The sequence below is a fragment of the Myotis nattereri genome, assembly GCF_964212035.1.
Source record: "Myotis nattereri genome assembly, chromosome: 15".
In the NCBI taxonomy this organism is placed as follows: Eukaryota; Metazoa; Chordata; class Mammalia; order Chiroptera; family Vespertilionidae; genus Myotis; species Myotis nattereri.
This window is the reverse complement of record NC_138090.1, coordinates 45,930,771-45,958,225: the sequence shown is the minus strand read 5'-3', so window position 1 is coordinate 45,958,225 and position 27,455 is coordinate 45,930,771. Positions and strand designations below refer to the sequence as shown.

Below are 27,455 nucleotides of genomic sequence, written 5' to 3'. Positions count from 1 at the left end.
CCCCTGTAGACAGGGCTCCTTCGTCTCCATGTCCAGCACTGGGCCTGCCACGGAGTAGGCACCGATCAATGACTGTTTATTGAATAAATGTACTACTGGAGTAGGAAGTGGCTGAGAGTCCAGTATAACATGTGGGTGGGCGCGTGAGTGGATGAATGGGGGTCCCACCTAGGAACTGGGGCCTATGGATGAGGCTGAGTTTTGTTCTACAATCTTCCTTGACCCTCATACCCCCACTACTCCCATTCTGCAGATGAGAATACCAAGGGTCCGAAAGGAGAAACCACTGGCCCAGTCACACCCCTCCTCTTCGCCTCACGTGTAGATGAGGGCAGGGAAGGAAAACCCCAGGGACAGCGTGGAGGAGGGGGACTTCCCTAAGTTTATTGGACAACAGGCTGCAGGTGAGGGGCCGAGAGGAGGAGGGTGGGGGGTGTAATAACTTAAAAACCGGAGGCGACAGCGGCAGCTCCTCGAGAGATCTCTGCAGAGGGAGGGCGTGGGGGTATTTACAAGGATTTGTACAAAGTGCCCCGCACCGGCCTGGGGCGGGAGGGGAGTTCGAGCACGACGGGCAGGGAAAGGGAAGGAGTCTGCCTCTGACCCCCACTCCCAGCCCCCAGATTCGCAGGTCTATCGGCTCAGCAACTCTTCCTGCCCTGGCCCAAGGCCTAATTCTTGAACTGTTGGGAGGAATGAAAAAGTGTCCTGTTTTCCTCCGGCCCCTGCCCTGCCCCGAAGTCTCCTCAGGTGCCCGTTGCAGGGTGAGGAGGGTCAGGACTGGCTGAAGGCGCCCCTGCTGAGCCCGCTCACCCTCCTCTCATGCCCAGCATCCCCAGAGAACAGCAGAGGAGACAGTCTCTTCCCCCAAATCCAAGTCAGGGCAGCTGGGGGGATGACCAGGGAGACCCCCTCCCCGACCCCTTTCCTCCTGCAGACGTGAAGGAGAGGAGGAGGAGGACAGGACCCAGGGCCGTGGCTCAGAGCTCGAGGTCGTTGGAGATGCGGGTGACGAGGGTGCGGAAGGCCAGGGCAGTGCCCGCCACGCGCCGGAAGAGAACGCCCCGCAGGCCCGGCCGGGGCAGCTGGCAGACCTCCACTTCGAAGTGGGACAGGGGCTCGGGCCCGCCCGCACCCCCGTGCAGGCAGGCCAGCAGGAACGGCTGTGGCTGGCGGCAGCGGCAGCGGGCGGCCGCGGTGGCCTGGCGCAGAGCTGCCATCAGGGCCTCGGGTGGGCGCGAGCTGGTCAGCTTCACACTCCAGGGGAATCGGAGCAGCCGGGGGGCGGTTTCCGTTTGATCCCAAGGTAGATGGCAACTGAGGAGGGAGGATGTTAGAGGTCACAGGTGGGAGAGGAGAGAAAGGCAACCCACTGTCCCCTCTTCAGGACGGACGCCTAGATGTCCCCTCTGAGCTGTCTCCTTGTCATCCCCGGGCAAAGTTTCAGCTGGACATACATTCCCACGTCTCCCTGCAGCTGGGCACGGCCTTGCCTCCAAACTCCAGGATGCAAGTGGATGTGACATGCATGCACCTGCACATACAGCACCTCCTCCAGCGCACACTGCAGGCCCTGGCCCCTCGTGCCCCACGTCCTGTGAGCTGTATCAGCGGCAGCATGAGGCAGCCTCTGCTGTGAAGGTGGCGACCGGCTCTAAGGGACGGTGATGCAAGAACCTGGCTGCCCGAATGAGCCCGGGGAATGGAGCTGCCCTGCCAGCCTGGCCTGGCCACATGGTTTGTGTAAAAGAGAAATTTATTCCTATTTTGGGGTCTCTTTGCTCCAGCAGCTGGGCTTGTTTCTTAATACATCCCTCTGATAAGAACAGTCACTTTTCCCCGGAGGACCAACCTTCTCCACTCTAGACCACAGGTTCTCACCTAGAAGGGGTACTTGGGAATTTCTGGGGGCTTTCTGACGGTCACAGTGTCTTGGGATGGGAGCACTGTGAGCAATGATTAGCTTGTGTATGGGGAGGGTCAGGGACGACACACGTTCTGCAATGGGAAGAGGGCCCTGCACAACGAAGAGACATCCTGCCTCGAGTACCAAGGCTGCTCCTTCTGAGAAGTACTGCAGATCTGGTCTTTCTGGTTTAGGTGGGGCTGACTGCCTCCCAGTGCCAAGGGTGAGCACAGGACGCAGTTCTGGCCAATGAGAGCATCCCATCTCCCTGGTTACTGTGATTGGCTCAAGGATGAGCACATGATTATATCTGACCAATCCGAATACTCCATCCCTCCAGCCATAGGTACTGGTTGGACATGTGACCAGGCCCCAGCCAATGAGAGTCAGTCCTGGGACTTTGTTGGAACTACTGGGGCAGCTCTTTACTCCACTGGGGAGGGGTCTCTAAACTGGTATCGAGTCAAACTAAAGTAGGGCTTGGCAAAGTATAGCACTGCTTGCTTTTTGTAAATAAAGTTTTATTGGACCGTTAGCCAGACCCATTTGTTTGTATTGAATATAACTACTTTTGTGCTACAATCGCAGAGCTGAATAAGCATGACAGACTGACTAGCCCTCAAAGTCTAAACTACTTTCTACCTGGGGCTGTTAGATTCTGTCTGCCACCAGCTGGCCCAGAGCTGCTGGCCACCATTCTGCCTCATTGGATGAGAGGAAAGGAGGTGTGGTGTCTACAGGGGGAGGAGCTGGTTATAGATGGGAGAGGCTGAAGTTAGAGAATGTCAAGAGGAGGTGCTCAAGGACGGGAAGGAAATGAGGGGCAATCGACAGAGCAGAGAGGAAGAGCTGCTGCAGAGAAGGGAGGGTCAGGGGGATTTAGGGAGTTGGCCTTAAAGGATGAGACTCAGTCCCATCTAAGGACCAGGGGGCAGCGGGGGAGGGGCTGAGGGAGGTGGGGTCTGAGGCACGTGAGGGAGAAGGACCGTGGGGCAGTCAGGGGTAGGCACAGGCACTTACCTTGTGACCTCAGGTCCCCCGATTCTCTCAGGTTCGTCTGAGACCCTAGGGGAGGAGAGAGGGCCAGAGTGTTTAATCTGGACACAAGGGGCCTCCTCTCCCCCAACCCACTGCCTCCAAGACTCCGGCAGCCCTGCCTTGGTCCCAGTGCCTCCCTGCTGGCTGGAGCTGGGCAGGGGAGGGCCTGGAGTTGGATTTGCTCTCCTTTCCCATGCCCAGAATGGGAGCCCATTCTGAAAAGGTTAGTGCAGGTCGTAGGAAAGATACTGAAGAACTTGGAAGACAAAAGAACAGGCAGTGGGCAGAGACAGCCACATGTAGAAGGGGCGACACACACCCGCACCCCTTCCTCAGGCTTTGCTCCAACGACCCTCCTCCGTGAGGCCGGCCCCTTTAAAGCTGCTCCTTCCCTTCTTCCCTTCCCACACCCTGACCCCCTTCCCTGCCCTCGTTTCTCTTTCGTACTTGTCGCTACCTGACAGTCTATGTATTTTACTATGGTAAAATCCCATCTATGTATTTACTGCTCGCTGTCTGGGTCCCCTGGTGGAGCGCTGGCTCTGCCCGGGCAGGGCTTGGCAAAGTACATCTTGCTCACTCCACTCCTGGGCCCAGGATGGTGCCAAACACACAGCAGGTGCTCAGTGAACAATAATGGCAAACGTTTATAAAGCGTTTTCCAAGGCAACAGTCTAAGCTCGGTCCACATAGCACCTCACTGAGTCCGCACAGCAACCCCATGGGGAACTACTGTTACTACTATCCCATTTTAGAGAAAGTGAGGCCCAGAGAGGCTGAGTGACTTGCTCAGGTCACACAGCAGAGCTGGGGTCTAAACCTCATGAGTCTGGCTCCAGAGGCCGGACTATTGTTTATTAAATGAGTAAATGACCCCACATACAGGCCGCCTCTCCCATTCGCAGCCCCCCGCCCCCCACGCCGGCACACACAGCTCGGACATGCAGACCAGGAGGAGAGCCAGCGAGAGCAGAGGGGGCAGCACTTACTGATCTTGGATCCCTGGGGCAAAGAGGCGCCCGAAACGCAGCGGTTAGAGTTCTGCCGTTTAGAGGGATCGAGGGTAACCCTGCAGTGTGAGGAGGGAGCGAAGGGTGACGGAGGAGGAGGAAGAGGAGGAGGAGGACGTGGAGGAGGAGATGATATCGAGGTAAAGGAGGCAGAGTTGAGTAGAAGACAGGTTAGGCCTATCAGCCCCCAACCGCGACCCCTGTCCCCCATGTCCCGTGGGGCTCACCTTCGGGTCAGTTTGGAGGTCAGCTTGGTAAAGAGGTTGGTGGTGGGGCGGGGCCGCCCGGTGGGCAGGGGTGTGGCCTCATGGGCCAGTGTGGGAGAGGCAGGGGGCCCGTTCTGCACGCCCCCACCTCCCCCGCCCCCTGTCCGCCGGTCCCGGACCTGGCCACCGTGGAAGGTGCTACGGATGGTGGAGCCACGTGCCAGGCGGCTCCGCTCCCCTGATGGGGGAGCCAGGCTGTGACTGGAAGGGGAGGCGGGGGGCACCCGTGGGGTACCCGAGCTGTGGGCAGAGAGGAACAAGTCAGAGAGGGACCCCAAGGCAGGCCAAGTCCCCAGTCCTGAGATCAGAAACTTCTCCCAACCAAGAGCTCAGAGACAGGGCGAGTTGTGCAAGGAAGCTGTGTGCTGCACCGCCCCCTCCAGAGTCATCCCTCCTTACCTGTCCCTTCTTCAAACTCTACCTGCTCCAGACTGCCCCTATCCCAGCCCTCCTTTCTCCACACTCAGCTATTGAATAGCTTCACATACATTTTTGGGTGAATCTTTTGCTATTTGCTATCCAAACTTCAGGAGCCAAATCAACTTTGCAAATACTTTGCTATCTCAACTTCCATTATCCAAACTTGGGAAATGAATAGATGTGTACGTCAAGGGTACCTAGATTCATTATAACCATTTCTCCACAGGTGACAATAAAGAGGAAGGACCTGCTTCTTGACTCTCTCAAGATGGTGTGTGAGCAGTGGTGGCCCCACTGTCCCAGAGCCCTCCTCTACCCCTCCCCCCTCCCAGTTCTCACAGCAGGCCCCACTCCAAGCTCCATCCTTCCAGGGGCCCCAGCACCAGCCTGGATCTCAGAGGGAACCCTGACTGTGGCAGACGCCACTACCTCGCCCTCAGAATCCTTCTTGTTTTCTATAGTAATCAAACCTTTAACGAAGAGCGTGAGTACAGCACAGGGCCACCCGGCCAGAGACTACATTTCCCAGCCTCCCTTGCAGCTAGGGGTGGTCATATGACTATGCTCTGGTCAATAGAATAAAAGCAAAAGTGCTTGGTACTATTTCTGGGTCAAAAGAATGCTGTTTGCCCTCCACTTTCTTTCCGCTCCCTTTGGCTCTTTGGGAAATGGTGGCAGCTGCCGCAGCGGCCTGAGACCCAGATCGGAGCCTCATGTTGACACTGGCAGACTCAGTCTGGGTTCTCAGAGGACTACACCTCCACCTCATTTAAGCCATGACACCTTGGGGTCTCTTTGTTTCAGCAGCTGAGTCCATAACCTAACTACACACTGTCTCTTGACTAGAACTGGAAGGCCATGCATTACAGTGATTACAAACAGACTCTAGAGTCAGTCTAGGGCAGGGGTGGGCAAACTTTTTGACTCGAGGGCCACAATGGGTTCTTAAGCTGGACCGGAGGGCCGGAACAAAAGCATGGATGGAGTGTTTGTGTGAACTAATATAAATTCAAAGTAAACATCGTTACATAAAAGGGTACGGTCTTTTTTTTTTTAGTTTTATTCACTTCAAACGGGCCGAATCCGGCCCGCGGGCCCGTAGTTTGCCCATGGCTGGTCTAGAATCTGCTTCTTGACTTGCCAGCTTTGGTGCCCTGGACAGTTTACTTAATTTTTCTGTATCTCATTTTCTCAGCTATAAAATGGATACTGGGATCTACCTCACGGAGTTAAGGGCATTCAACCAGCTAAGCTGCAGAGGTCTGGCACAGGGTTCCTGCCTGATGAATTATTATTTTATGTCCCCACAGTCCTGGTGGGCAGGAGTGTCACTATCCTGAAGCCCCCCCACCCCGACTCCTGGACTTGAGCTCTGACGGGAACAAATTCACCCCTGTCATGCCGCAGCCAGTCTGCACTGGTTCCCTCACTCGCCAGCTGGAAGGGACTGAACAGACACGAGCAAATAAGTTTGAAAACAAGCCAACCAGAGGATGTGGAAGCTGTGACATTCTGGGGCTTCTATGTTCTAAAAATGGATCATTCAAAAAAAAATAAACTCAGATTTCTAAGGCTCGTGGGCAGAGAACAGGGCAGACTGCTTCCCCGTGCTGACTAATTAATTAAGGGAGGAGGACTTTCAGGGGAGTCTGGGAGGGGGAGGACTCGGGCAGATACATACACTCCCCAATACCCATGGTACCCCCGTCCCCCAACATCTACCCACCTCAGATCAAGGGGGCCCTGCTCACCTCATCCCACTCCCTGCTCCCCCTTCTCCACTGCCGCCCCCTCCGTACCTGTTTTCTTTGCCATTTGGCAACAGGGATGGGCGCTCAGCCCCTGGGCGTTCCGTGCAAACGTAGGTGTTTCTGCGGGTCATCATGCTGGGAGGGAGGTTGTTCTGTGAGAGACAGGGCCAGGAGGGGAGTGAGGGCATGAAGGGACACTCCTTACCCCTCACTTTTACCCGCTCTGGCCTCCCTCATTATGAACAAGGAGAGGCCTGTGTGTAAACTGATGGTTGACTCTGGGCTAAAGGAACCAAAGACACAGGACTCCTGGGCCATCCCAGCAGTCCAGGCGGAGTCACAGGAGGCCCCTGGGGCTGGGAGGTTCCAGGGGCAGCCTCGTCTACCTCTCTCCCGCCCCACCACCCCTTGGTACCGACCAACAAACTTTGAGAACATATTCATGCTACACGGTGTCTCTGCTCTGCCTTGGCACAAACGGTCTCATCTGCTTGGATATTCCTCCTACCTTCCCCCTGACTCACTCCTCTGTACATCTGAGGTGTCGCTTCATGATCCACCCCCACCCCCAGCTCCAGCCTGAGTCAGGTGCCGCCTCTGGCCTCCCCCAAGCAGCCTTCAGCACTCTGTACTGCAACATCTGTTCACATGTACGTCCCTCCCTCACAGAACCGTGAGCTCTCGGAGGACAGAAATATCGTATCGGGATTATGTCGCCTCATAAACTGCACTGGGAAGCCAGCCCTCTTCTCTACTTCAGGCTGTTTGTCGAAGACTGGTATTTTTTATGCTTGGAAGAATTCCGCCAGTTTAGAGCCATCTGGGTCTGGAATTTTCTTTATGGGAAAGTTTTCAATTCTGGAGTCAATCTCTTTAATAAGAATATACGACTGTTCAGGTTTCCTATTTCTTTTTGCTCGGTTTGGCTCACTGTGTCTTCAAAGGCATTTGTCCATTTCAGCTAAGTGGTCAAATCCACTGGCTTAAAGTGGCTCCTAGTACCTTCTTGCTATCTCTTTATGTTACAGCACAGTCCCGTTTTCACACTGACATTGGTAATTCGTGTCTGCTATCTTTTTTCTCAATCAGCCCTGCTCGGGGTCCAGTGCTTCCACCAACCTTTCTAAGAACCAGCCTTCGGCTCTGTTGATTTTTTCTCTAATGTACGTTTGTTTTCCCTTTTATTGACTTCTCTTCTATTATTTCCTTCCTTCTCCTTTCTGGAGGGCTAATTTGCTGTTCCTTTCCTCCTTTCTTAAGCTGTGGGTTTATCTGAACACTAACAGTAGCTCTCTCAATGAGCGCTTACTGAGCCAGACACTGTGTGAAGGACTTTATGTACAAGATTCTCATCTCACAATGACCCAAGCTTTTTAATGAGCTCATTTCACAGGATGGAGTCCGAAAGCTCAGAGAGGTAAAGTCACTTGCTCAAGGACACACAGCTCATCAGTGTAATTCAAACTTCGGTCTATATGGCTTCAGAGTCCGGACCACTTTCCTAGAACCTGGCTGCACCCTGGTCTCCCACTGTGGAGGGCATGTGGTTCCCCCAGCTGCACCCTGCCACTCCAGGAAGCTACAGGAGAAGCCAAGTGCTACACTCCTCAGACTCGTCGGCAGCTCAGGTTCTGGACAGGAACGGGTCCTGCCAACCTTCGCACGCATGAAGCCCCGACTTCTTTCTCACAGGCCAGGTCCTGCGGCCTCTGCTTGGGCAGGGCCCCCACACCATCTTCCAGGTGCTGGGTGTCACGGGGCCGCTGGCTGAGGGTGAAGTCCTGGAGTCTCGCACTGCAGCCATGACCGTGTGCTCTGGAATCCAACAAGCTGCCGGCAGCCTCAGGGGGGCAGCTCCTGGTGGGTCTGGCCCGCTGACAAGGTGTCATTCCCACAGGTCTAGTCTTCTGCCTGCTTCTCCAGGCCTTCCTACTATTTTATAAGCACCACACCTAGTTCCCTGTATTAAATCCTCCTGCACGCTGTATGCTTCTTTCGAACACTGAATGCTAATTTACACATTAGCACCAAGCACAAGATCAGACAAAGAGAACGCTCAGCAAATGTTTGTTGAATGAATGAGTGAGTGAACGGATGGAACAAGGGGTCCTGTGTGGTGGTCTGGGGAGCGGGATGGGAACGCCAAGGTCTGAAAAAATGTGAGCCCAGCAGCATCTGCAGGCCGGGCCTCAGGTGGTTGTACCCAACCCTGCCCCAGCCCCGGCCACTCACAGGGGTGCTCGCGCTGTCCTTCCGCCGCTCCGGGATTTCTGCTTTGTTGGGGTTGTGGGCACTGCTGACCATCGGGCTGGAGGGGGGCAGCCCTCGGCTCCCGCTGCCCGCAGCGCTGCAGCTCGCCTTCCGGCTCGGCAGGCGCTCCTCCTTCAGCTCCGCCTCCCCCGTGCTGGTTGGGCTGCGCTTGGGGTGCAGGGGTGTGGGAGATGGGCCGCCTGGTGGAGGGAAGGGACAGTGAGGGCTGGCAAAACCTGGAAAAGCCAGACCCTACACTGGGTGACCCTGGGGACCTCAGCAATCCTCCCTGGGCCGTATCTCTGTGCAGGCGACTCTGACAGGGGCTGTCAGATTGGCCCGGAAGCTCCAGAGTGACCCGAAGCACGTGGAGGCAGGCGATGCACGGCATCATTCCTTTCTTTTAAGGCCCAGAGACTGGGAACAGCCTAAACACCGCTTAACAGGCAAATCCTATCTAATAAAAGAGCAATATGCAAATTAACCACCACTCCATCACAAAGATGGCGGCGCCCAGTCCCCTCAGCCCCACCGCTGAAGTGCCAGGCCTGTTGGCCAGGCAGGTGGCGGGGGGGGAGGGGGGGGAGGGCCGAGTGCTGAGGCGTCGCTGCTGGAGTGTCTGGGCCTGTCACCTGGCCGGGGGCCGTGGGGGCAAGCAACAAGGCACGATCTGCTCACTCCGGCGGCCGATCCAGCCTCGCCGCTCTGCCGCCAATGGAGTGTCCCGAGGCAGCGGACACGGGAGGGAGCGAGGCAGCGGAGAAAGGCGGGCTTTGCTCCCTTCTCTGCTTTGCTCTGGCTGCAGGAAGCCCTATTCTTGCAGGAATCTTCCTGCAACGAGCCTCTAGTAGTTAAATAAATCAAGTCATTCCACACAATGGAATACTATGCAGACTTTAAGAATGAGAAAGCTCTGCCCAGCTGATGTGGATCATTGGTTGAGCATCGACCTATGAACCAGGTCACCATTTGATTCAGGTCAGGGCACATGCCTAGGTTGCAGGGTCAGTCCCCAGTAGGGGGCGTACAGGAGGCAGCCGATCAATGATTCTCTCTCATCATTGATGTTTCTGCTTTTCTCTCCCTCTTTTTTCCTCTCTGAAATCAATAAAAATAAAAAAAATAAAAAGAATGATTATGTAACAATAGAGTGATCTTCAAGACAGGCAGACTGCGAAGCAGGCCTACACTGTGCTATCATTTGCATAAAAAAGGAGAAAAGTGCCTATCTATACATATCTACTATATCACCTTTTTATATATGAATATATCCAAAGAGCTATCATCTGCATCAAAAGAGGAGAATGTTACCTGTACAGTAAATTAATATGTTAACATAATATTTATATCTTTGTATGTCCCTTTTCTTTCTCCTTTTCATCTTTCTCTCTCTCTCTACACATATGTGTATATATATATAGATGCACACACACATTTATTCACCCAAGGATATTTTTCCCATTGATTTTTAGAGAGAGTGGAAGGGAGGGGGGAGGGGGAGAGAGAGAGAGAGAGAGAGAGAGAGAGAAACACCACTGCAAGAGAGACACGTTGATTGGTTGTTTCCCGCACGTGCCCCAACTGGGGCCAGGAATGGAACCTGCAACCCAAGTACGTGTCCTTTACCAGGAATCGAACCCAGACCCTTCAGTGCTTGGGACGAGGCTCTAACCACTGAGAACACTGGCCAGGGCTACCTCATTATCTATAGATATAAAAACCTAATATGCAAATAGACCGAACGGTGGAACAACTGGTTGCTATGATGTGCGCTGACCACCAGGGGGCGTGTGCGGAACATGGCGGGTGTCAGCAGCTGGTGGCAGAGCACAGAATATGGCACGTGTCAGCCACAGCGGGATGGTGGAGCAGGTGAGTAGAGGAGACCAAGGTAGTGTGCTGGTCGCTGTCATCGGGGTTACAGAAAATCCTTTGCGCCCATGTGCCACAGTCCCGCCAGGTGCTTGCACCTACTGCCAGTGCCAGTCCCGCTCGCACCCGCTGCCGGGGACAGAGCCGCCACTCGCACCTGCTGCTGGCACCTGGCGCCGACCCCTATCACTCGGTACTGTCAGTGGGTGCAAGTGGCGGCTGCAGGCCCTGATCACTCCTCAGGGCTTCTCCACCTCCCTCTCCCCCTGCTCCTGAGGGGTGATCGGGGCCAGCAGCTGACTCTTGCGCCTGTTGCCGGCACCGGCCCCGCTCGCACCCACTGCCAGTGCCAGAGCTGCCGCTTGCGTCCACTGCCGGTGCCCGGCACTGGCCCTGATCTCTTGGTGCCATTAATGGGTGCAAGTGGCGGCTTCTGGCCCAGAATGCCCGAGTGCTTTTCCAGCTCCCCTTGCTCCTGAGGGGCGATCAGGGCAGCAGCCGCCGCTTGCATCCACTGACAGTGCTGGCCCCACTCACACCCGCTGCTGGCACTGGCCCCAGTCGCTCCATGCCATCAGTAAGTGCGAGCAGGGCTGGCACCATCAGTGCATGGGAGCGGCAGTGGCAGCAGCTCCCACTGGCAGACAGGGGACTGGGGACCAGGGCCATGGAGGGAGGGGTCGGGCGGGGGTGTGGAGGATGGCCTGAGACCCACCCCTGGGTCTACCACAGCCTTGCAGCCCACAGTTGCTTTCAGGGTGCACGAATTTGTGCACTAGGCCCCTAGTACATTTATAAATAAAACCTCTTCAAAAGAATGTATATAATCAATGTATACTCAAATAAACTCTTGAAAGTTTTTTTTTTTTAAAAAAATGTATATAAAACCAGTATCAGTGGCTGCCTCCAAGGAGAACAAATGGGGTGGGGGTGGGGCTCGCAGAAATGTATTGAACGAAAACTATTTTACTGTTTACCCTTTGCGTACTACCAAAATTTAAAGCCTGTGACTGTTTTAATTTCAAAAACAAATCTGGCGCCTTAGAACATCTTAGGAATTTATGGTTTCAGAACCAGGGGATTAAACATGTTCTAGAAGTTCTGTCAGAACTGCTAAATCCTCAGGAACCTTAATGGTCACCGTCCAAGGACAGTAATCTCCATGACGACAGACGTGCACTGACAGACACGGGCACCGTCAACGATCCTTTCCGAGAACCCTGGGAGCCCAGGTCTCCATGCGGGGCTTTAGGGGGTACAGTGTTGTACCATAGGATGTTGGAGTCACAGCCTCTCTAGCACTTTCTGGGCCAGTCTTGCTATTTAAAGGGGTCGGGGAGCACTAGCTGGCTTGGCTCAGTGGATAGAGTGTCGACCTGCCGACTGAAGGGTCCCCAACTCGATTCCAGTCAAGGGCACATGCCTGGGTTGTGGGCTCGACCCCCAGTGGGGCGGGGGGTGGATGCAGGAGGCAACCGATCAATGATTCTCTTTCATCACTGATGCTTCTATTTCCCTCTCCCTGTCCTTCTCCCTTCCTCTCTAAAATTAATAAACAATATATTTTAAAAACAATAAAAAATAAAGGGGTGGGGGAGCCCTGGCCGTTGTGGCACCGGCTGGGCACCAACCCATGCCCCAAAGGTTACCAATTTGATTCCCGGTGAGGGCACGTGCCTATGTTGTGGGCTCGATCCCTGGTAGTGTGTGTGCAGGAGGCAGCCGATCAGTGTTTCTCCCTCTCTCCCCCTCCCCCTTTCTCTCTCTCTAAAGATCAATAAAAAACCTTTAAAATAAAATAAAAAAGGGGGCGGCGGGGGAAGGAGACCCAGAGGAGGGGAATGGCTGGACCGCCCAGAACCACACTCCTCTCCAGGTACAACCTGAGCTGGTCTCCAAAACCGAGAGGTAAGGAACCGAGGGCCTGGGAGAAGATAAGGTGAGATAAGGGAGAGAGGAAGGAGAAACCAAACGAGCAGAGGAAGCGACACACCGACAGTGTCTGCTCTGGGTCTGGCTGCTTGTCCGGGTTCCGATCCTGCCCTGAGCCTGGCTGTGCACTCCTCCCCCAAGGCCGTGCGATGTCCCTGCATCTCTAGAAGCAAGTCCTCTCTTCCGGGCGACGGCCTCCAGCGGGTCTGTTGCTTGCTACGCGAGAGCCTGACTGTGGGGCGGCCATACTCACAGAAGTCGCTGTGCCTGCGCTGGCGGTGGTAGGTGGAGGAGGAGCCCCGCTGCCCTTTGCTGTGGCTGGTGCCTTTGCCGGAGCTTGTCCCGTTGGTGGTGTCGCTGGGCGCCCGCACCCTCGCCAGGGCCAGTGCTGGAGCGCCCCGGTCCCCGCCCTCCTGCAGGAGGACAGACAGTGAGCCTCAGCCCCATGTCCGCTCTGCCCCGGAAGTCCCTCCACCCGGCGCCCCGGCCCCCGCCCTCCTGCAGGAGGACACAGTGAGCCTCAGCCCCATGTCCGCTCTGCCCCGGAAGTCCCTCCACCCGGCGCCCCGGCCCCCGCCCTCCTGCAGGAGGACACAGTGAGCCTCAGCCCCATGTCCGCTCTGCCCCGGAAGTCCCTCCACCCGGCGCCCCGGCCCCCGCCCTCCTGCAGGAGGACACAGTGAGCCTCAGCCCCACGTCCGCTCTGCCCCAGAGGTCCCTCCACCCGGCGCCCCGGCCCCAGTGCCCCAGTGCCTCTGACCTCAGTCCTTCTGCCCAGCAGGAGGTAGGTGGCGGTCACTTCGTTGTACTTCTGGCTGGTCAAGGCCTCTTTGATTTCTTCCCGAGTGTAGCCCATCCCCACCATCACCTCTGAGAGAGGGGGATGGAGAGGCTCAGGCCCTCAGCCCTCCTTCCCACATCAGCAATGCCTACTCTCTGGCTGGTCCAGTGCCCACTCCCCCTTCTGCCGGGAGGACTCTCATTTTCCTCGGCGGAACATCCTTTCCCACGCAGATCACTCAGCGGATGCCTGCCCGCTCCAGGCCCCAAGGGCAGGAAGATGGCCCAGGTCTGGCCAATCAGAGCAGTCCACCCCCAGGGCCAAACTGACTGGTTCGGGGCGGCCAATGGGCACCAGCCTAGTGCTCTCAGTGGAACGGCAGGAAGTGGCTCTGTTCCTGACGAGGTGCCCAGACCACTAGGCTATGCTGCTGGCAGCTTGCTCCTGGCGGGAGGGCTGCTTGGAAATAAAGCTGCCTCTTGGCAGATTCCCAACTGCCTCTGAGCACCTGTCCAGCTGTGTCTGAAGGCTGACATCCCCGGCCTGTTTAGTTATGTGAATAATGTCACTCTTAGGTTAAACCATATTACATTGCTGGTATTGACGATTTTTAAGCAAACGGCGATTTCATATGCTTCGACCTCTTATCATCATCGTCATCTGGTTTAAGCCAGAATGGCTTGGGCTTTCTGTTACAACCAGGGAAGTCCTGATTAAGGGCCTTCTGACGGTGGCCTGTTTCCTCAGCTGTACAATGGAGGGTTACTGGATGGCCCCTAAGGGGCTCTTCCAGGGCTAATGCTTTAGGGGTCAAGTGTTCGAAGGTTCTGGGCTGGAGGGATGGGGACCAAAGGAGTGGAGGGTGAGTCACGGGCCACGGTAGGGATTGCCCCAAACTCGCAGATTGCCGACGGCTGTGCCCAGCACTCTGGACGTGCTCCAACATCCGTGTGTGTGTGTGTGTGTGTTTAATATACTTTTATTGATGTCAGAGAGGAAGGGAGAGAGGGAGATAGAAACGCCAATGATGAGAGAGAATCATGGATCGGCTGCCTCCTGCACGCCCCCCACCGGGGATGGAGCCCGCAACCCGGGCATATGGCCTTGACCAGAATCGAACCCGGGACCATTCAGTCTGCAGGCCAACGCCCTATCCACTGAGCCAAACCAGCTAGGGCCGTTCTTTTGTGTTTTAATAGTCAGAGCTAACATATACCAGCACTCAGGCACGCCTGATATAAAGTGCAGTCTGTAGATTACACTCCCAGTCAATTAATATTCATGACGCCCCGTAAGACAGTTCTATGAATACGCCATTTTACAGACAAGGAAACAGACGCACTGAGAAGGGAAGCCACTTGCCCAGGGCCACACCGCCAGGAAGCACAGCACAGGGACTGGCGCCAGACTCTCGCTCCCCCCACGGCCTGGCCAAGTCGCTGAGGCACCAACCGGAGGGGTGGGGCTGGGGGGCTCCTCCCCTGGCCCTGGGGCCCGCGCTCGCTGACCCTCACCGATTCGCTTGGTGTCCCCGAAGTCCTCCTCGGGCTCTGTGTATGGCTTCAGCTCCTCTCCCTCGTAGCCGATATTGATCCATTTGTCTTTCATGATTTGCTGCAGGAATCGGAGCAGGGCAGGGAAAGGGGAAGATGTGTCAGGAGAAGCCAGGAAAAAATACAGGCTCCCACCCCCATGGCCTAGCATCCCAGAAGTGAGGGCTTCCTGAGAGCGATCACCTCCTCACCCCATTTCCCGGCGGGCCCCCCCCCGCCCCCCGCTGGAGCCTCCAGATGCCACTTCCCGCCCCCACATCATCTGGGTCCCCAGCACGCTGTAATCATCCTAGAAGCTCATTAGCTAATTACTGGCGTGGCAGGGAGTGGGCGAGGCTGCTGGGTCGGGGGTGCATCAGGATGGGTCTGGGAGCCTTTTCCTGGGCTGCCCGGCTCCCCCCGCCTTCCGGCCGAGGACCTTAGCAGGCGGGTGGGGAGAGGACAGGTGCAGGACAAGAAGGCAGCCGGGGGGTGTGGGGCCGGCTTACCTCCAGAGTACAGCGTTTAGCGGGGTTCAGCACCAAAAATCTCCGCAGGATGCTCTCACAGTCGGTAGACATGTAGAAAGGGACCCGGTACTTCCCCCTGAGGACTCGCTCCCGCAGCTCCTGAGGGGACAGGGTTACTGGGGGAGGGGTCCGCCCGCCCCCACCCCTCACACACACACTCATCTCTCACTTCTGTCCCAGCCCCGAACGAGGCGGGTGAAACCCCACCACTCCCCCCTGACCTCAGTTCCCATCTGTAAAATGGGAGTATTGTGCCCAATGCAGCAATTCTCAAAAAAATATTACCAGTTTAAAGCCACATAACTTCTCGTTCAGAGGAAACCTTACAGAGAAAGTGAATTCTCTAAGCCAGGTGAGAGGGGTGGCAGGTGAGTTAGCCCCTGGGCTCAGTCTGTCTGTAAACAGGGACCCCAGCACCCACTTCGGGGGCCAGGGAGTGAGTGAGTTTACAGCAGTGAGTGCCCAGCACACGCTAGGCCCCCCCCCCCAGCAGCACTATTTAAATATTAGGCTTATACAAGGGGAGGGGGAGGGGACCCCTGCCCACCCTTCTGAAGAGCTCTGAGGCGCTGCAGGTCTCAAAGGATGAGCTCTCATCTGCTGACCTTTAAAAATAATTTTGTTTTGTTTTGTTAATTCTCACCTGAGGATATTTTTTTCCACTGCTTTTCAGAGTGGAAGGGAGGGAAGGGGGGGAGAAAGAGAGAGAAGCAGATGTGAGAGAGACACATTGACTGGCTGCCTCCTGCACACTCCCCGACTGGGGGTGGTGGGTAGGGAGTGAACCCACAACCCAGGTATGTGCCCCAAACTGGGAATTTAGTCCCGAGACCCTTTGGTGCATGGGCAGGCGCTCTAACCAGTGAGCAACACTAGCCAGGGCTAAAATTTGTTTCAATTTATTGATTGATTTTAAAGAGAGAGGAAGGGAAAGAGAAACAATTTGTTGTTCCACTTAGTTATGCATTAATTGGTTGATTCTTATATGTACCTTGACTGGGGATCAAACCCACAACTCTGCATATAGGGATGATGCTCTAATCCAGCGGTTCTCAACCTGTGGGTCGCGACCCCTTTGGCGGTCGAACGACCCTTTCACAGGGGTCGCCTAAGACCATCCTGCATATCAGATATTTACATGACGATTCATAACAGGAGCAACATTACAGTTATGAAACAGCAACGAAAATAATTTTATGGTTGGGTCACAACATGAGGAACTGTATGTACAGGGCCAGAAGGTTGAGAACCACTGCTCTAACCAGTGAGCTACCCGGCGAGGGCTATGCTGGCCTTTTTTTTAAGGGCTTTGTCTGAGGAGCCTTAAGGCTGTGCAGGAGAAAATGAATCCCATGCTCCATGGCATGGTGGACCAGGGAGAGTCCTTTCCGTCCTGAATAAAGACCCGAGGGAGAGAGAGATGGGGAGGGGGAAGCCATCTGCCGGGCCCGGGGCTGGGCCGGAAGAGGCGTGTGCCTGGGCAGCCTCCTGGGTCTGCAGATCGTTAAAGCCCGAAGGGTCGTGAATATTTCATCATCATGAGGATCGCTTTCAGGGCTCTCACCCCGACTCAGGGCTCTAAGTGCTTTCCGAATATTATATCTGCGCTCACGATAACACGGTGAGACAGGGTCACGATGCCCATTTCCAGGCCAGGAGCCTGAGGCCCAGTGAGGTTGAGTCACTTGCCCTGGGATTGTACAACCAGAACATGGCAGGGCCCAGGGCCCCGGAGCCTGCCCTGTGTGACCACTGCACCGCCCTGCCTGTCACATGGCAAGAGCAGCCATCGGGCCACTGCCACCACCACCAGAGCTGCCCCAAGCGTGGCGCCCTGGCCAGATGCCAGGTCCCGGTGAAGGGCTCTACACCCAGTGTGGCTGTGTCTAAGGTCACTCAGCAAGGAAATGACAAAGCCAGGACTTGTCCCCAGCTGTGTCTCCTTTGCCCAGCAAGGAGGTGTCAAGGGCCTGGGGCAGGGGAGCCGCTGGCCTGGTCCCTTGACAAGGTCTCCTGGCCCTGGCCGGTGGCACAGTGGTGGGTGCGTTGTGGTTTAGATTCCCGGTCAAGGGCATGTGCCTGGGTTGCAGGTTACTCCCTGCCCATGGGATGTGGTTCACTCCCTGCGTGCAGGAGGCCGCCAGTCAATGTGAGAGACACATCGATGCTTCTCTCTCCCCGCCTCCTCCCTCCCTCCCTTCCACGGTCTCTGAAAAAGCAATGAAAACATCCTCTGGTAAGGAGGAACCAAACAGAGAGAAGAGGGAAGGTCTCCTGGCTCATGCTCGGGGCGCAGAATGCTTGTTCTGCGACAGTGAGCCCTTTCCCGCCTCAGCTCAGCGCATGCTCGGTCGCTGCGATTAGCTGGTCCCGCAGTCCCCCCTGGACAGAGAGGGAGACTGACCCTCAGAGGGGCCGCCGCTCAGCGAGACCAGGGTGAAGGGCTCCCTCCCCCTGACCACGCGGCCTCTGCTGATGGCCTGTCCTCAGCAAGGACTTCCTGGCCTCCTGACCGTCCCCCGGGGCCACTCTGAGCAGGGCCGGGCGTTTCTGCTGTGACCCCCGCCCGGGTCCAATGGTGAGAACACACAGGCACCCACTGAGGCAGGTTCTGCAGGGTAACCGGCCGGAACTGGACTGCAACGCCACGCGAGGAAGGACATAAGAAGGCGGAGGAACGGATCCCAATAGAAGGAGGCTAAAGAGATAGGACCAGAGAACGCCACGCGGGAGCCGGGGGGCTGCTGGAGCAGAACGGGGCCACCAAGGATGTTCCTGGGGCGACGGGTGGAATGTGAGCACAGACCCTGGGTGAGAGGCCGGGACGCACCGTCGCAGATTTGCTGAGTGAAGGGGACGGGAAAGGCCTGGTCTCAGGAGACACCTGCTGTACGTCACCTTTTAGGGATAAAGGGCATCCTGCCTGCAACTAATTCCCAAACGTCCCATTAATAAGGAGGGTGGCAATGACATGCCGCGAGCACATGGATACGACTGCGGCCAATGCTAGCGACTGGCGCCTCTCCTGAAATTTGTTCTCGCCCTGCGACCTTTCTGTAGACGGGCAACGTTTCAGAATAAAAAATTCAAAGGGAAAAGAAAACCCCCGCACTAGAGTCCCCGCCCCCCCGCCCCCCCATCATTCCCACCCTTCCCGGCTCCCCCCCTAGCACTGGCCAGCATCTGAAATAATACATCGCGCTTACTTATTCGGTTTTTGGCCTGGCTGTGCTGCTGGAATGTCGGTCCATGAGGGCAGGGTTTTTTTGTTTTAAGGGCACAATTCAGTGGTTTTTAGTACATTCTGAGTTGTGCAATCATCACCACAATCTATTTTAGACCATTTGATCACCCCGAGAGAAACCCTGTTCTCCAACTTCCCCATCCCCCCCTAGCCTTAGGCAAACGCCAATCTGCTTTCTGTCTTACGGACATTTCATAAGAGCGGAGTCATACAACGCATGGACTTTTGTGACGGGCTCGTCCCACTCGGCGTGTGTGCAAGGACGGCCCCTGGTGTGGCACGTGTGAAGCCGGCGGCTCCTGCCTCTCTTGTCCACAGTATCTGCAGCACCCAAAGCAGGCTGACCAGGGATGTGGGCAATAACAATGGACTGAGCGAGCCAGGATTTGAACCCCAGCCCGCCAGCCGCAAAGGCCCTGCCCTGAACCCCAACACAGCATGGTCCATCTGGGAGGCCCTGCCTGACCCCGCACTGTCACATGACCTCAGGCCAGCCCGCCCCTGTGCACGGGAGCAGTGTTGGGACGAGGCCCAGAGAGCTCCTCCCAGGAGAGTAAGACCCCGCGCCAGCCCCGCCCAGCACCTTGAGGTTGTGCCCGTCGAAGGGCAGGGAGCCGCTGACGAGGGTGTACAGGATGACGCCCAGGCTCCAGATGTCCACCTCCGGCCCGTCGTACTTCTTGCCCTGGAACAGCTCCGGGGCGGCGTACGGGGGGCTCCCGCAGAAGGTGTCCAACTTCGAGCCCAGAGTGAACTCGTTGCTGAAGCCAAAGTCGGCGATCTTGATGTTGGCCTCGGCGTCCAGCAAGAGGTTCTCGGCCTGGGAGGGGAGGAGAGGGCCGAGGGTGGACGCGTTCGGGGGACAGGAGCACGGGCGCCAGAGCTGGCCCGCCCGGACTGACTGCGGCCTGGCCCTGGCTCCCCATGACCCTGGGCAGCGACTGGCCTCTCTGAGCCTTGGCTGCCTCCTCCATAGAATGGGGATAATCACAGTCTCTACTTCAGAGAATCGAGTGACTCTGCATAAAAGGCCTAGAACAGTGGTCGGCAAACTGTGGCTCGCGAGCCACATGCGGCTCTTTGGCCCCTTGAGTGTGGCTCTTCCACAAAATACCGACTTCTGTGCATGGGCCACGAAGTTTCAGTCACACTGCACGTGCACGCCCGCACATGGTATTTTGTGGAAGAGCCACACTCAAGGGGCCAAAGAGCCGCATGTGGCTCGCGAGCCACGGTTTGCCGACCACTGGCCTAGAACGATATTCTGCACCCGTTAAGCGCCATGTAAATTTAGCTATTATTGCCCACGTGGTCTGCAGAGCTGGGGGTCCTCAGGCCCGCGCCTGCCCTTCTCTGAGCCTGTTTACCCAGCAGAAACTAAGATGAGACTGACTATTCAAGACCCATAAAAATGAAAACAACCATTTTATCTAACACTCATTACACACCCACTACACACCAGGGGCTGTGGACTATCATTTATTTTATGAGTGGCCGCATGACACCGGGTTAAAGAGGACAGATTCTGGGAGGACCTCGGCGTCAAATGCCATCTCCGCCCTCACGCTCGGTGTCTGGGAGGGGAGGGGAGGGGAGGGGAGGGCCGAGGTGGACGTGTGCGGTGGACAGGAGCATGGGTGCCAGACTTGGGTGGGTTGCCAGACTTCTCTGTGCCTCCGTTTCCCCGTGTAAGCGGAGGACAGCCACAGCCCGTCTCAGAGGCAGTTGCGGGGTGAAGCATACAGCACCCACCAGCGTGTACGGGACACAGTCGGCACGCACACATCTCCGTACAGTTAAGGGTTTGGTCTGGCTTTGGCGGCACGTGTTCTTGTAATCGCCATTTCACAGTCGAGGAAACGGAGGCTCAGGGAGACGCCTCCTGTCCAAGACAGCGGCAGAGCTGGCATCCAAGGGGCCTGGCCTCCCGCAGCCGAGCGTGGAAGGAGCCGCAGCACCTGCCTCTCCCGGCTTTGTGACTAAACTCAGCGCACAATACCCACCGTCGGTGTGGCCCGTCCCAACCTCGGCCCTGCCCGGGCCCAGGCCTCCCTCCCTCCTGCTGTAGTTTGGAGGCCCCTTCCCCACCTCTGACCCAACAGGAGGATAAACCCACAAACACATCTCAGAGCGCCTTCCCCAACCTCCACCCAGCTCTGAGGTGGCACTGCCCTTTGTGGCGTTTGAAGCTCCGCAGTCCAGCCCCTGGTCTGGGCTGGTCTGGGCTGGGCGTCCCTCTGGGGCACTAATCAGGTCCTGAAATCCAATTGTTAGCCACTTCCAGGACCCTCCACCAGGGGGCGCGCCTCCTCCAGGCTCATCTTCACCATCATTGTTACCCTCACAGGGCACCTTAGAGGTGGCAGCTCTGAGAGTAGGGGGTAATTCAGGGCAGCCCAGGGAGAAGAAGGGGCTTTTAGGAACTTCTCCAGCCATTTGACAGTGGAATTTTATGTTTTTTGAATCTAATAATAATTTTAAAAGTTGGGCCTGTATTCTGTACGTCTTTTTTCATTTCATTTATTGTACTTTACAAAAATCCCTGTCTGCACCGGATAGGGAAACAAAGCTGGCCCCTTCTGAAGAACCTTGAGAAGCCCTCCTTCAAAGCACAGGGCCTGGCACATAGTAGGTGCTCAAGGAATCAGGCAAGCCGACGCTATTCGAGGCACACAAACGTTTCTCTCTCGGGTCTAAGACGAGAAGTCCTGAGATGTGGGGTTCTCTCGGGTGGGAGGTGTGGAATGGGGCCCCCGGGACCCGAGCTACGAGGGGCTGCCCCTACTCGGCCGCTGAGTCCCCTCCCCGCCGGGCACTAGCCGTGAGGGTTCTCGTGCAACGTCCTTCTCGAGCCCGAAGATGCCCGGGAGATGAGACCTGGAGGCAGGGTGACTGTAGGGCTTTGAAATCTCAGTTCTCAAAGATTCCCGAACGTTCTAAAGTCTGACACACAGGCTCTGAGTGACGGACTCCCTCTCGCCCAGTGTCCTTGTCACCCAGTGTCCTTGTCTGGGACACACGTAACCGCGGCGTCTAGGACACTCTGTTTCTTCCTCTTTGTTCCCCTGACCCCACCCCGGACTCGCCCCCCTCTGCTGGCCTTGCTCTTGCCACGAAAGGCTTGGGACGAAGGCCAGGGCCCTGGGTGCTGAGGGAGGAGCCTGTGGAGAAAAGGTGGGCTGTGGGAGAGGGAACAGGCGAAGCCCGGGGACCGGAGGTGGGCTGAGCTGGGAGCTGGTGGTGGGGAGGGGGGCTCACCTTCAGGTCCCTGTGGACAATGTTTTTCTGGTGACAGTAGTGCACAGCCGATACAATCTGGGGGAGAGGAGGGAAGGTCAGTTACCTGAGGCCCCAAGCCCCCCAGCTTCCCTCAGGGACCCTGTGAGCCCACTCACATGGAGGCTCTGGACCCCAGACTTCCCCAAGGCCCAGGCCAATGCAGCACTTGCATATCCCATCGCCCCGACTCAGTCACAGCGGGAAACGCTGTGGGACCTGCAGACACACACCTCCCCTCGGGCACCCAGCCCTCACCCGCAGATATCAGGACACCCTCCCGGCAGCGACATCGGAGCAGCACACGGGGATTAGCCCCGCCTGACTTTCACGTCTGGACACATGCATGAGGAAGGGGCACACCTGCAGGTGGACCCGTGCCCCCACACACCAGGGCTGAAGCCCCCCACGTCCCAGGCAGCTGTGTCAGGACTGCTGGACAGTCACGGGCTGACACCTGCACTCAGATCCCTGTACCCATCAAACCTACACCTGCTAAGCACTTGGCTGCTGGGCACCCTCGCATCTGTATTCCCTCTTACCCACACACTTGGGCACCCTCACACCTGCGTGTCTTTTCCCAGCACCCCGACATCCTCACACCTGCATGCCCTCTTACTTACACCCCATTGCCACATACACCTTATTGCCACATACCTGGACAGCAACACCTTCTTATCCACCTGGACATCCTTACACCATACACTCTTGTTCACCAACCTATATACCCACACCTGGCCCCCCTCACCCATACGCTCAGGCTGCATGCACACTTTTCCCCGCACATCGACACACTTACAAACCTGGGCGCCCACATACCTAGTTCTCGCACGTCTTCAAATCCACACTCCTCCACTCACACCTCGGCACCCTGGCACCTCCAGGTCCCTTTAGCCACGCTTCCACACCCTGGGCACACCCTCGCACCCACATTCCTGACACCTGCACACCTGGCACCGTCCTGCCTGACTCTCTCACCCACTGAACTGGGCACCTGCACAGCTACATCTGGATATCTTCACACCTGGGCATCTGCACACCCATGGACACCCAACTCTCTACCTTCACCCCCACCCCCCCCTCCCCCGCCATCATTGGACAATCCAGATCCACGCCCAGCAATCAGACTCTGGTCCCCAGGGACCCCACCCAGCCCCACCCACAGCCGTAACCCCAACCTGTCGGAACTTGGCTCGAGCTTCCTTCTCCTTCATGCGGCCGTGTGACACGAGGTAGTCGAATACTTCTCCTGCAGGGCAGAGGCCAAGGGGGTGAGGGTGGGGTGTGGAGGGGGCGCAGCGAGCAGGGTGGGGCGGGGAGGGGCCTCACCAGCACTTGCATATTCCATCACCAGGTACAGCGTCTTCTCCGTCTCGATCACTTCGAAGAGTTTCACTGCAATGGCGGGGGGGCGGGGCAGGTTATGCAGGAAGAGACCCCGCCACCCACCACACTCGTAACTGTGTGGATGGCTGAGCCATGACACCCTCACTCAAGAACACTCAGTGGCTCCCTACTGACGGCAAGACTTTCCTCTCCTCAGCCCCATGTTACACCTCTTATATATCCTCTCTCACAAGAATGTCAGCTCAGCTCCATGCAGCCAGGGATTTGTGCCTGTTTTCTCCACCGCTGGATCCCCAGCATCTGGCACACAGTGGCCACCCGATCAATATTTACGGAGTGAAAAAACAAAAGATGAGTAAGTGGCGCGGGCACATCCAGGCCAGGCCAAATCCCGCTTCTCTCGGTAACGAGCCCTCTCTCTCTCCTTTGCCTTATGACAATGACAATGACCATGGTTGCTACTGATGGCAACAATCAGACCGGCTCCCACAGCTTAACGCTGAGCGGAGTGTTTCGCATGCACAATCTTATCCAATCCTCACAGCGACCTTGAGAAGGCCCCACTCACACCCCCTGCCGAGGAGGAAACTGATGCTCCGAGAGGGTAAGCGACTTGGCCAAGGCCACGGAGCCCGTGAGCAGGGACAGCGCTGTGAGGAAACAGGTCTTTCTAACGACTGTAACTGCCAGTCCCGCAGCGCCTCAGCTCTCCCCGTGCCCTGGTGCCCTGCTGGCAGCCTCTGAGCCCCCGCCCTGCCCTCCTCACCGATGTTGGGGTGGTTTAGGCCCTTCATGATACGAACTTCTCGGAACAGCTGGAAAAAAGGGGAAAGAGGAGGGTGGGTGGTCTTGAGGACCCTCTTCCCAATCCTACCCCCACGCTGCTCCCTCTCCCTGGCCTCACCTTCTGCAGGCTGCTGGGGTTCAGCTGGGTTTTGTCGATGATTTTGATGGCAACCTGGAGGTGAAAGAAGGGGGGGAAGGTCAAGGTACTCCAACTCAAGATCACCTGGGATGGCCTTCCTTTACCCCCTCTCACAGAAAAACCTCAACCTGGGCCATTCCTAGTGGATAGGGAGCTGGGTCTCAGGACCTTTGAACATGCTGTTCCCACCGTGTCCAGTGCTACCCTTACTTTTATAGGGAAATAGTCCCTATTCTGCAGTGAGGCCTGGATGGGGCTGCTCCAGGGGCCTGTGTGAGTGTGTGACCGAGACCTTTGTGAGGGCATCTCAGAACATTCATCCCCCCATCTTTGTTTTAGATGCACAAACCGGGGGACAATAAACAATAACTGGCCCTGACCGGCTTGGCTCAGTGGATAGAGCGTCGGCCTGCGGACTGAAGGGTCCCAGGTTCGATTCCGGTCAAGGGCATGTACCTTCGATGTGGGCACATCCCCAGTAGGGGGTGGGCAGGAGGCAGCTGATCAATGTTTCTAACTCTCTATTCCTCTCTGTAAAAAATCAATAAAATATATTAAAAAAAATAAAAAATAAACAATAACCGAAGCTAACCTTACCGACCAGTCACACGTGCGTTACAAATGGTAACTCTTCTAATCCTCACAGAACCCCTGTGAGAGGAGTGCTAGAATGACCCCCACTTTACAAACGGGGAAACTGAGGCACAGAGCCGCTCAGTTACCTGGCCAAGGCTATGCGGCGAGGAAGTTTGCAGGCTGGGATCTGGACTTCTGTAGCCTGACAGAGTCTACCTCTTAAACACTTAAACCTACATGTGCACATTTATGGTTTTAAAAGAACTCTGAGGTGGTCATCACGTGGGGGGATCAGACTGCTATTGAACTCTCCTTGTATTTATCTTGTAGCTGAGATTTAATTTTGAATTTCACCTGGGATAGAGCGCCGTAAGTTTTGCCATAGTGAGGGCCCTGTAAGTCTTAATCCAGCTTTAAGTCTATAGCTTTTACAAAGGGTTTTGGGGCCACCCCAGGCCCCCTGGATTACGAGTCTTCCCCTGGGAGGCCCTGTTCCCTTGGATGCCGGTCCTCTCGGAAACCCCTGGAATCATGATCAAGATCCACACGAGGGAACGGCCTGTTCTTTGTGGGGGAGAGGGTCCCCGGCTGTCCTCACGTTCTCACGAGTGGGTTTCTAATCTGTCAAACATTTTGTACGCCGATACTGAGGCGATCATATGGTTTCTCTCCTGGAGTCTGTGGATGTGGCGCAATACATGAATAAATTGTGAATCTGCAAAGAACTGTGCATTCCCGCTGAACCCAGCTTTGCCCTCACTCGGCTTTCTGCCTGCTGGACCTCCGTTCACACGTGAGGCTGACATCGACTTCTCAGCTGCTTTTGCGATGGCGGCTGAACTCGCACTGAACACCCGCTGGCCGTGGAACCTCCTTCTTCCGTCTCCGGAAGGACCGGCACACAACGGGCACGTCTGGTACAATTTGCCCATCAAACCACTGGGCCTGGTGTCTTTTGTGTGTGCAGCACAGACAGCGAAAGGGCAGGACAGGGTTCGTCCGAGGCGGGAGAAATCACGCCTGTCGTTTGCTTAAAATGGAAGGCGGTGCGGAGGGAGGAGTCATGAACCCACCCACCACCTTCTCTCCTGTTGAGTATGAGTTGGAGGCCTCATATCTAGGTTCCCCGTCTGCCTGGGCCCTCTCTGCAATAGTGTTGCCACACGCAGGGCGTAGGGGGAGGAAGGGAGAGTGTGTGCTTGAGAACTCCAATGAACCTTGTGTTCTCAAGATCACTGGAAGATCTGCTGGAGTCCAAGTCCACTGTTAAAATAGGGAGGTGGCCGAGACCGGTTTGGCTCAGTGGATAGAGCGTCGGCCTGCGGACTGAGGGGTCCCAGGTTCGATTCCGGTCAAGGGCATGTACCTGGGTTGCAGGCATTTCCCCAGTGGGGGATGTGCAGGAGGCAGCTGATCGATGTTTCTCTCTCATTAATGTTTCTGGCTCTCTATCTCTCTCCCTTCCTCTCTGTAAAAAATCAATAAAATATATTTAAAAAAAAAAACAGGGAGGTGTCCAGGCTCAGACACAAAGGCCACACAAATTATTAGAAACACCACACACAGCTTTGCCTGTGATCTGCGATTGCTGACTATCTCAGGGATGCCTGAAAGGGTTCTCTTCTCCTACTCGGCTGCTCTGGGAAAATCTGAGATGTTCTGATCTGTCCTGAGGAGAGGCAGAGACTCACCTAAGGTCACAGAGGAAGACGCCGGCCAAGCCCACCGCGCCCCACCGCGCCCCACCGCCCACCACGCGCAGGCGCTGCAGGCCTCGGGCCCCGCCGCGCCCGTCCCCTCACTCACCTCCCGGCCGGTGAGGATGTGCCGGGCCAGCTTGACTTTGGCAAAGTTGCCCTTCCCGATGGTCCTCAGCAGGCGGTAGTTGCCCACGTGGGGCTGCTCCTCGGGGCAGGAGGCGATGGAGTTCCGGCAGCGGGCACCCAGGGATCGGCTGGACCAGGACGGCCCCTTGTCCGAGGAGCGGCTACTGCCCAAGGTGCCATGCTGGGTGGAGGAGACGGAGCGTGAGCCGCGGGCAGCGCCCGTCCAATCCGCCTTCAGCGGAACCAGCGCTGGGGTGGTTAACTCCAGCCACGGTCGCTTCCCGAGCCCAGGCCGGGGAGAAGCAAGATGCCTTTGGGTCTCCCATCTCTCTCTACAAAAGGACACCTCCAAGAACAAAGACGCTGGGCACCCGCCAACTCTGCAGCATCCAGGTTCCCAGACACCAGGCCTCTCCTTCAGCCCTCCCTGTCGTCAGCCTACCCACAACTTCCCTTGCTACCGGGACCTCCACCAGCTCTACAGTATTTTATTCCAAATGCTGCAGCCCTCAACCCCAATCAGCATTGACCTCAACCTGGTCTCAACACTCCACCCCGACCCTCACTACCTCCAACATTCTGTTTTCTCCATCCCTGTCGCCATGGCAGCCCCCAAATTCGATTCCAAACCCAAGTGTCAATACTGTATTTTGTTCCCAGTTTAGTTCCCCTAACAGTTTCTTCTGATCTCAAATTCAAGGCCAAACACAGTCACCAAGTGTCTTTCATTCTGCCCGGACATCGTTCTAGCCCTAGTGTTACATTCCTTAAAAATATTCCTGTTCCCTCCCTCACCGCCCCCCCGCTCCCCCAACACTGTGGCTCCCTTCGAGCCCTGACCGCTGCCTCCCCCGCCATCGCTCCTATCTGTCCCCGACACTGTTCCTGCCGTCCTGTCTCTCTCCCCTGCAGGTCACCTGCGTGCCCAGGCTGCCCTGTCCTGATTGTGAGCCCCAGGGACAGTGCCTCCCTT

At 56.4% G+C, this 27,455-nt stretch overlaps 1 protein-coding gene across 2 annotated transcripts; it reads right to left on the bottom strand.

Moving 5' to 3' along the window:
* Positions 1-55: 55 nt before the first annotated feature.
* Positions 56-26,638, bottom strand: MARK4 (microtubule affinity regulating kinase 4). 2 transcript variants are annotated; one of them, XM_081107980.1, is made up of 16 exons: positions 26,463-26,638; positions 24,060-24,113; positions 23,922-23,970; positions 23,138-23,203; positions 22,987-23,057; positions 21,791-21,847; positions 19,116-19,352; positions 15,268-15,387; positions 14,741-14,840; positions 13,206-13,315; positions 12,699-12,858; positions 8,624-8,841; positions 6,440-6,543; positions 4,182-4,460; positions 2,927-2,971; positions 56-1,317 (listed from the first exon to the last, which is right to left on the bottom strand). In XM_081107980.1, the coding sequence occupies exons 3-16, from the start codon at positions 23,947-23,949 to the stop codon at positions 981-983; spliced, it is 1,932 nt and encodes a 643-aa protein (XP_080964106.1). In that variant the 5' UTR covers positions 23,950-23,970; positions 24,060-24,113; positions 26,463-26,638; the 3' UTR covers positions 56-980. The 2 variants fall into 2 exon arrangements, with proteins under 2 accessions (XP_080964106.1, XP_080964105.1); XM_081107979.1 differs by lacking the exons at positions 23,922-23,970; positions 24,060-24,113; positions 26,463-26,638 and adding an exon at positions 3,934-4,013 and having other exon boundaries at positions 23,138-23,732.
* Positions 26,639-27,455: the final 817 nt, after the last annotated feature.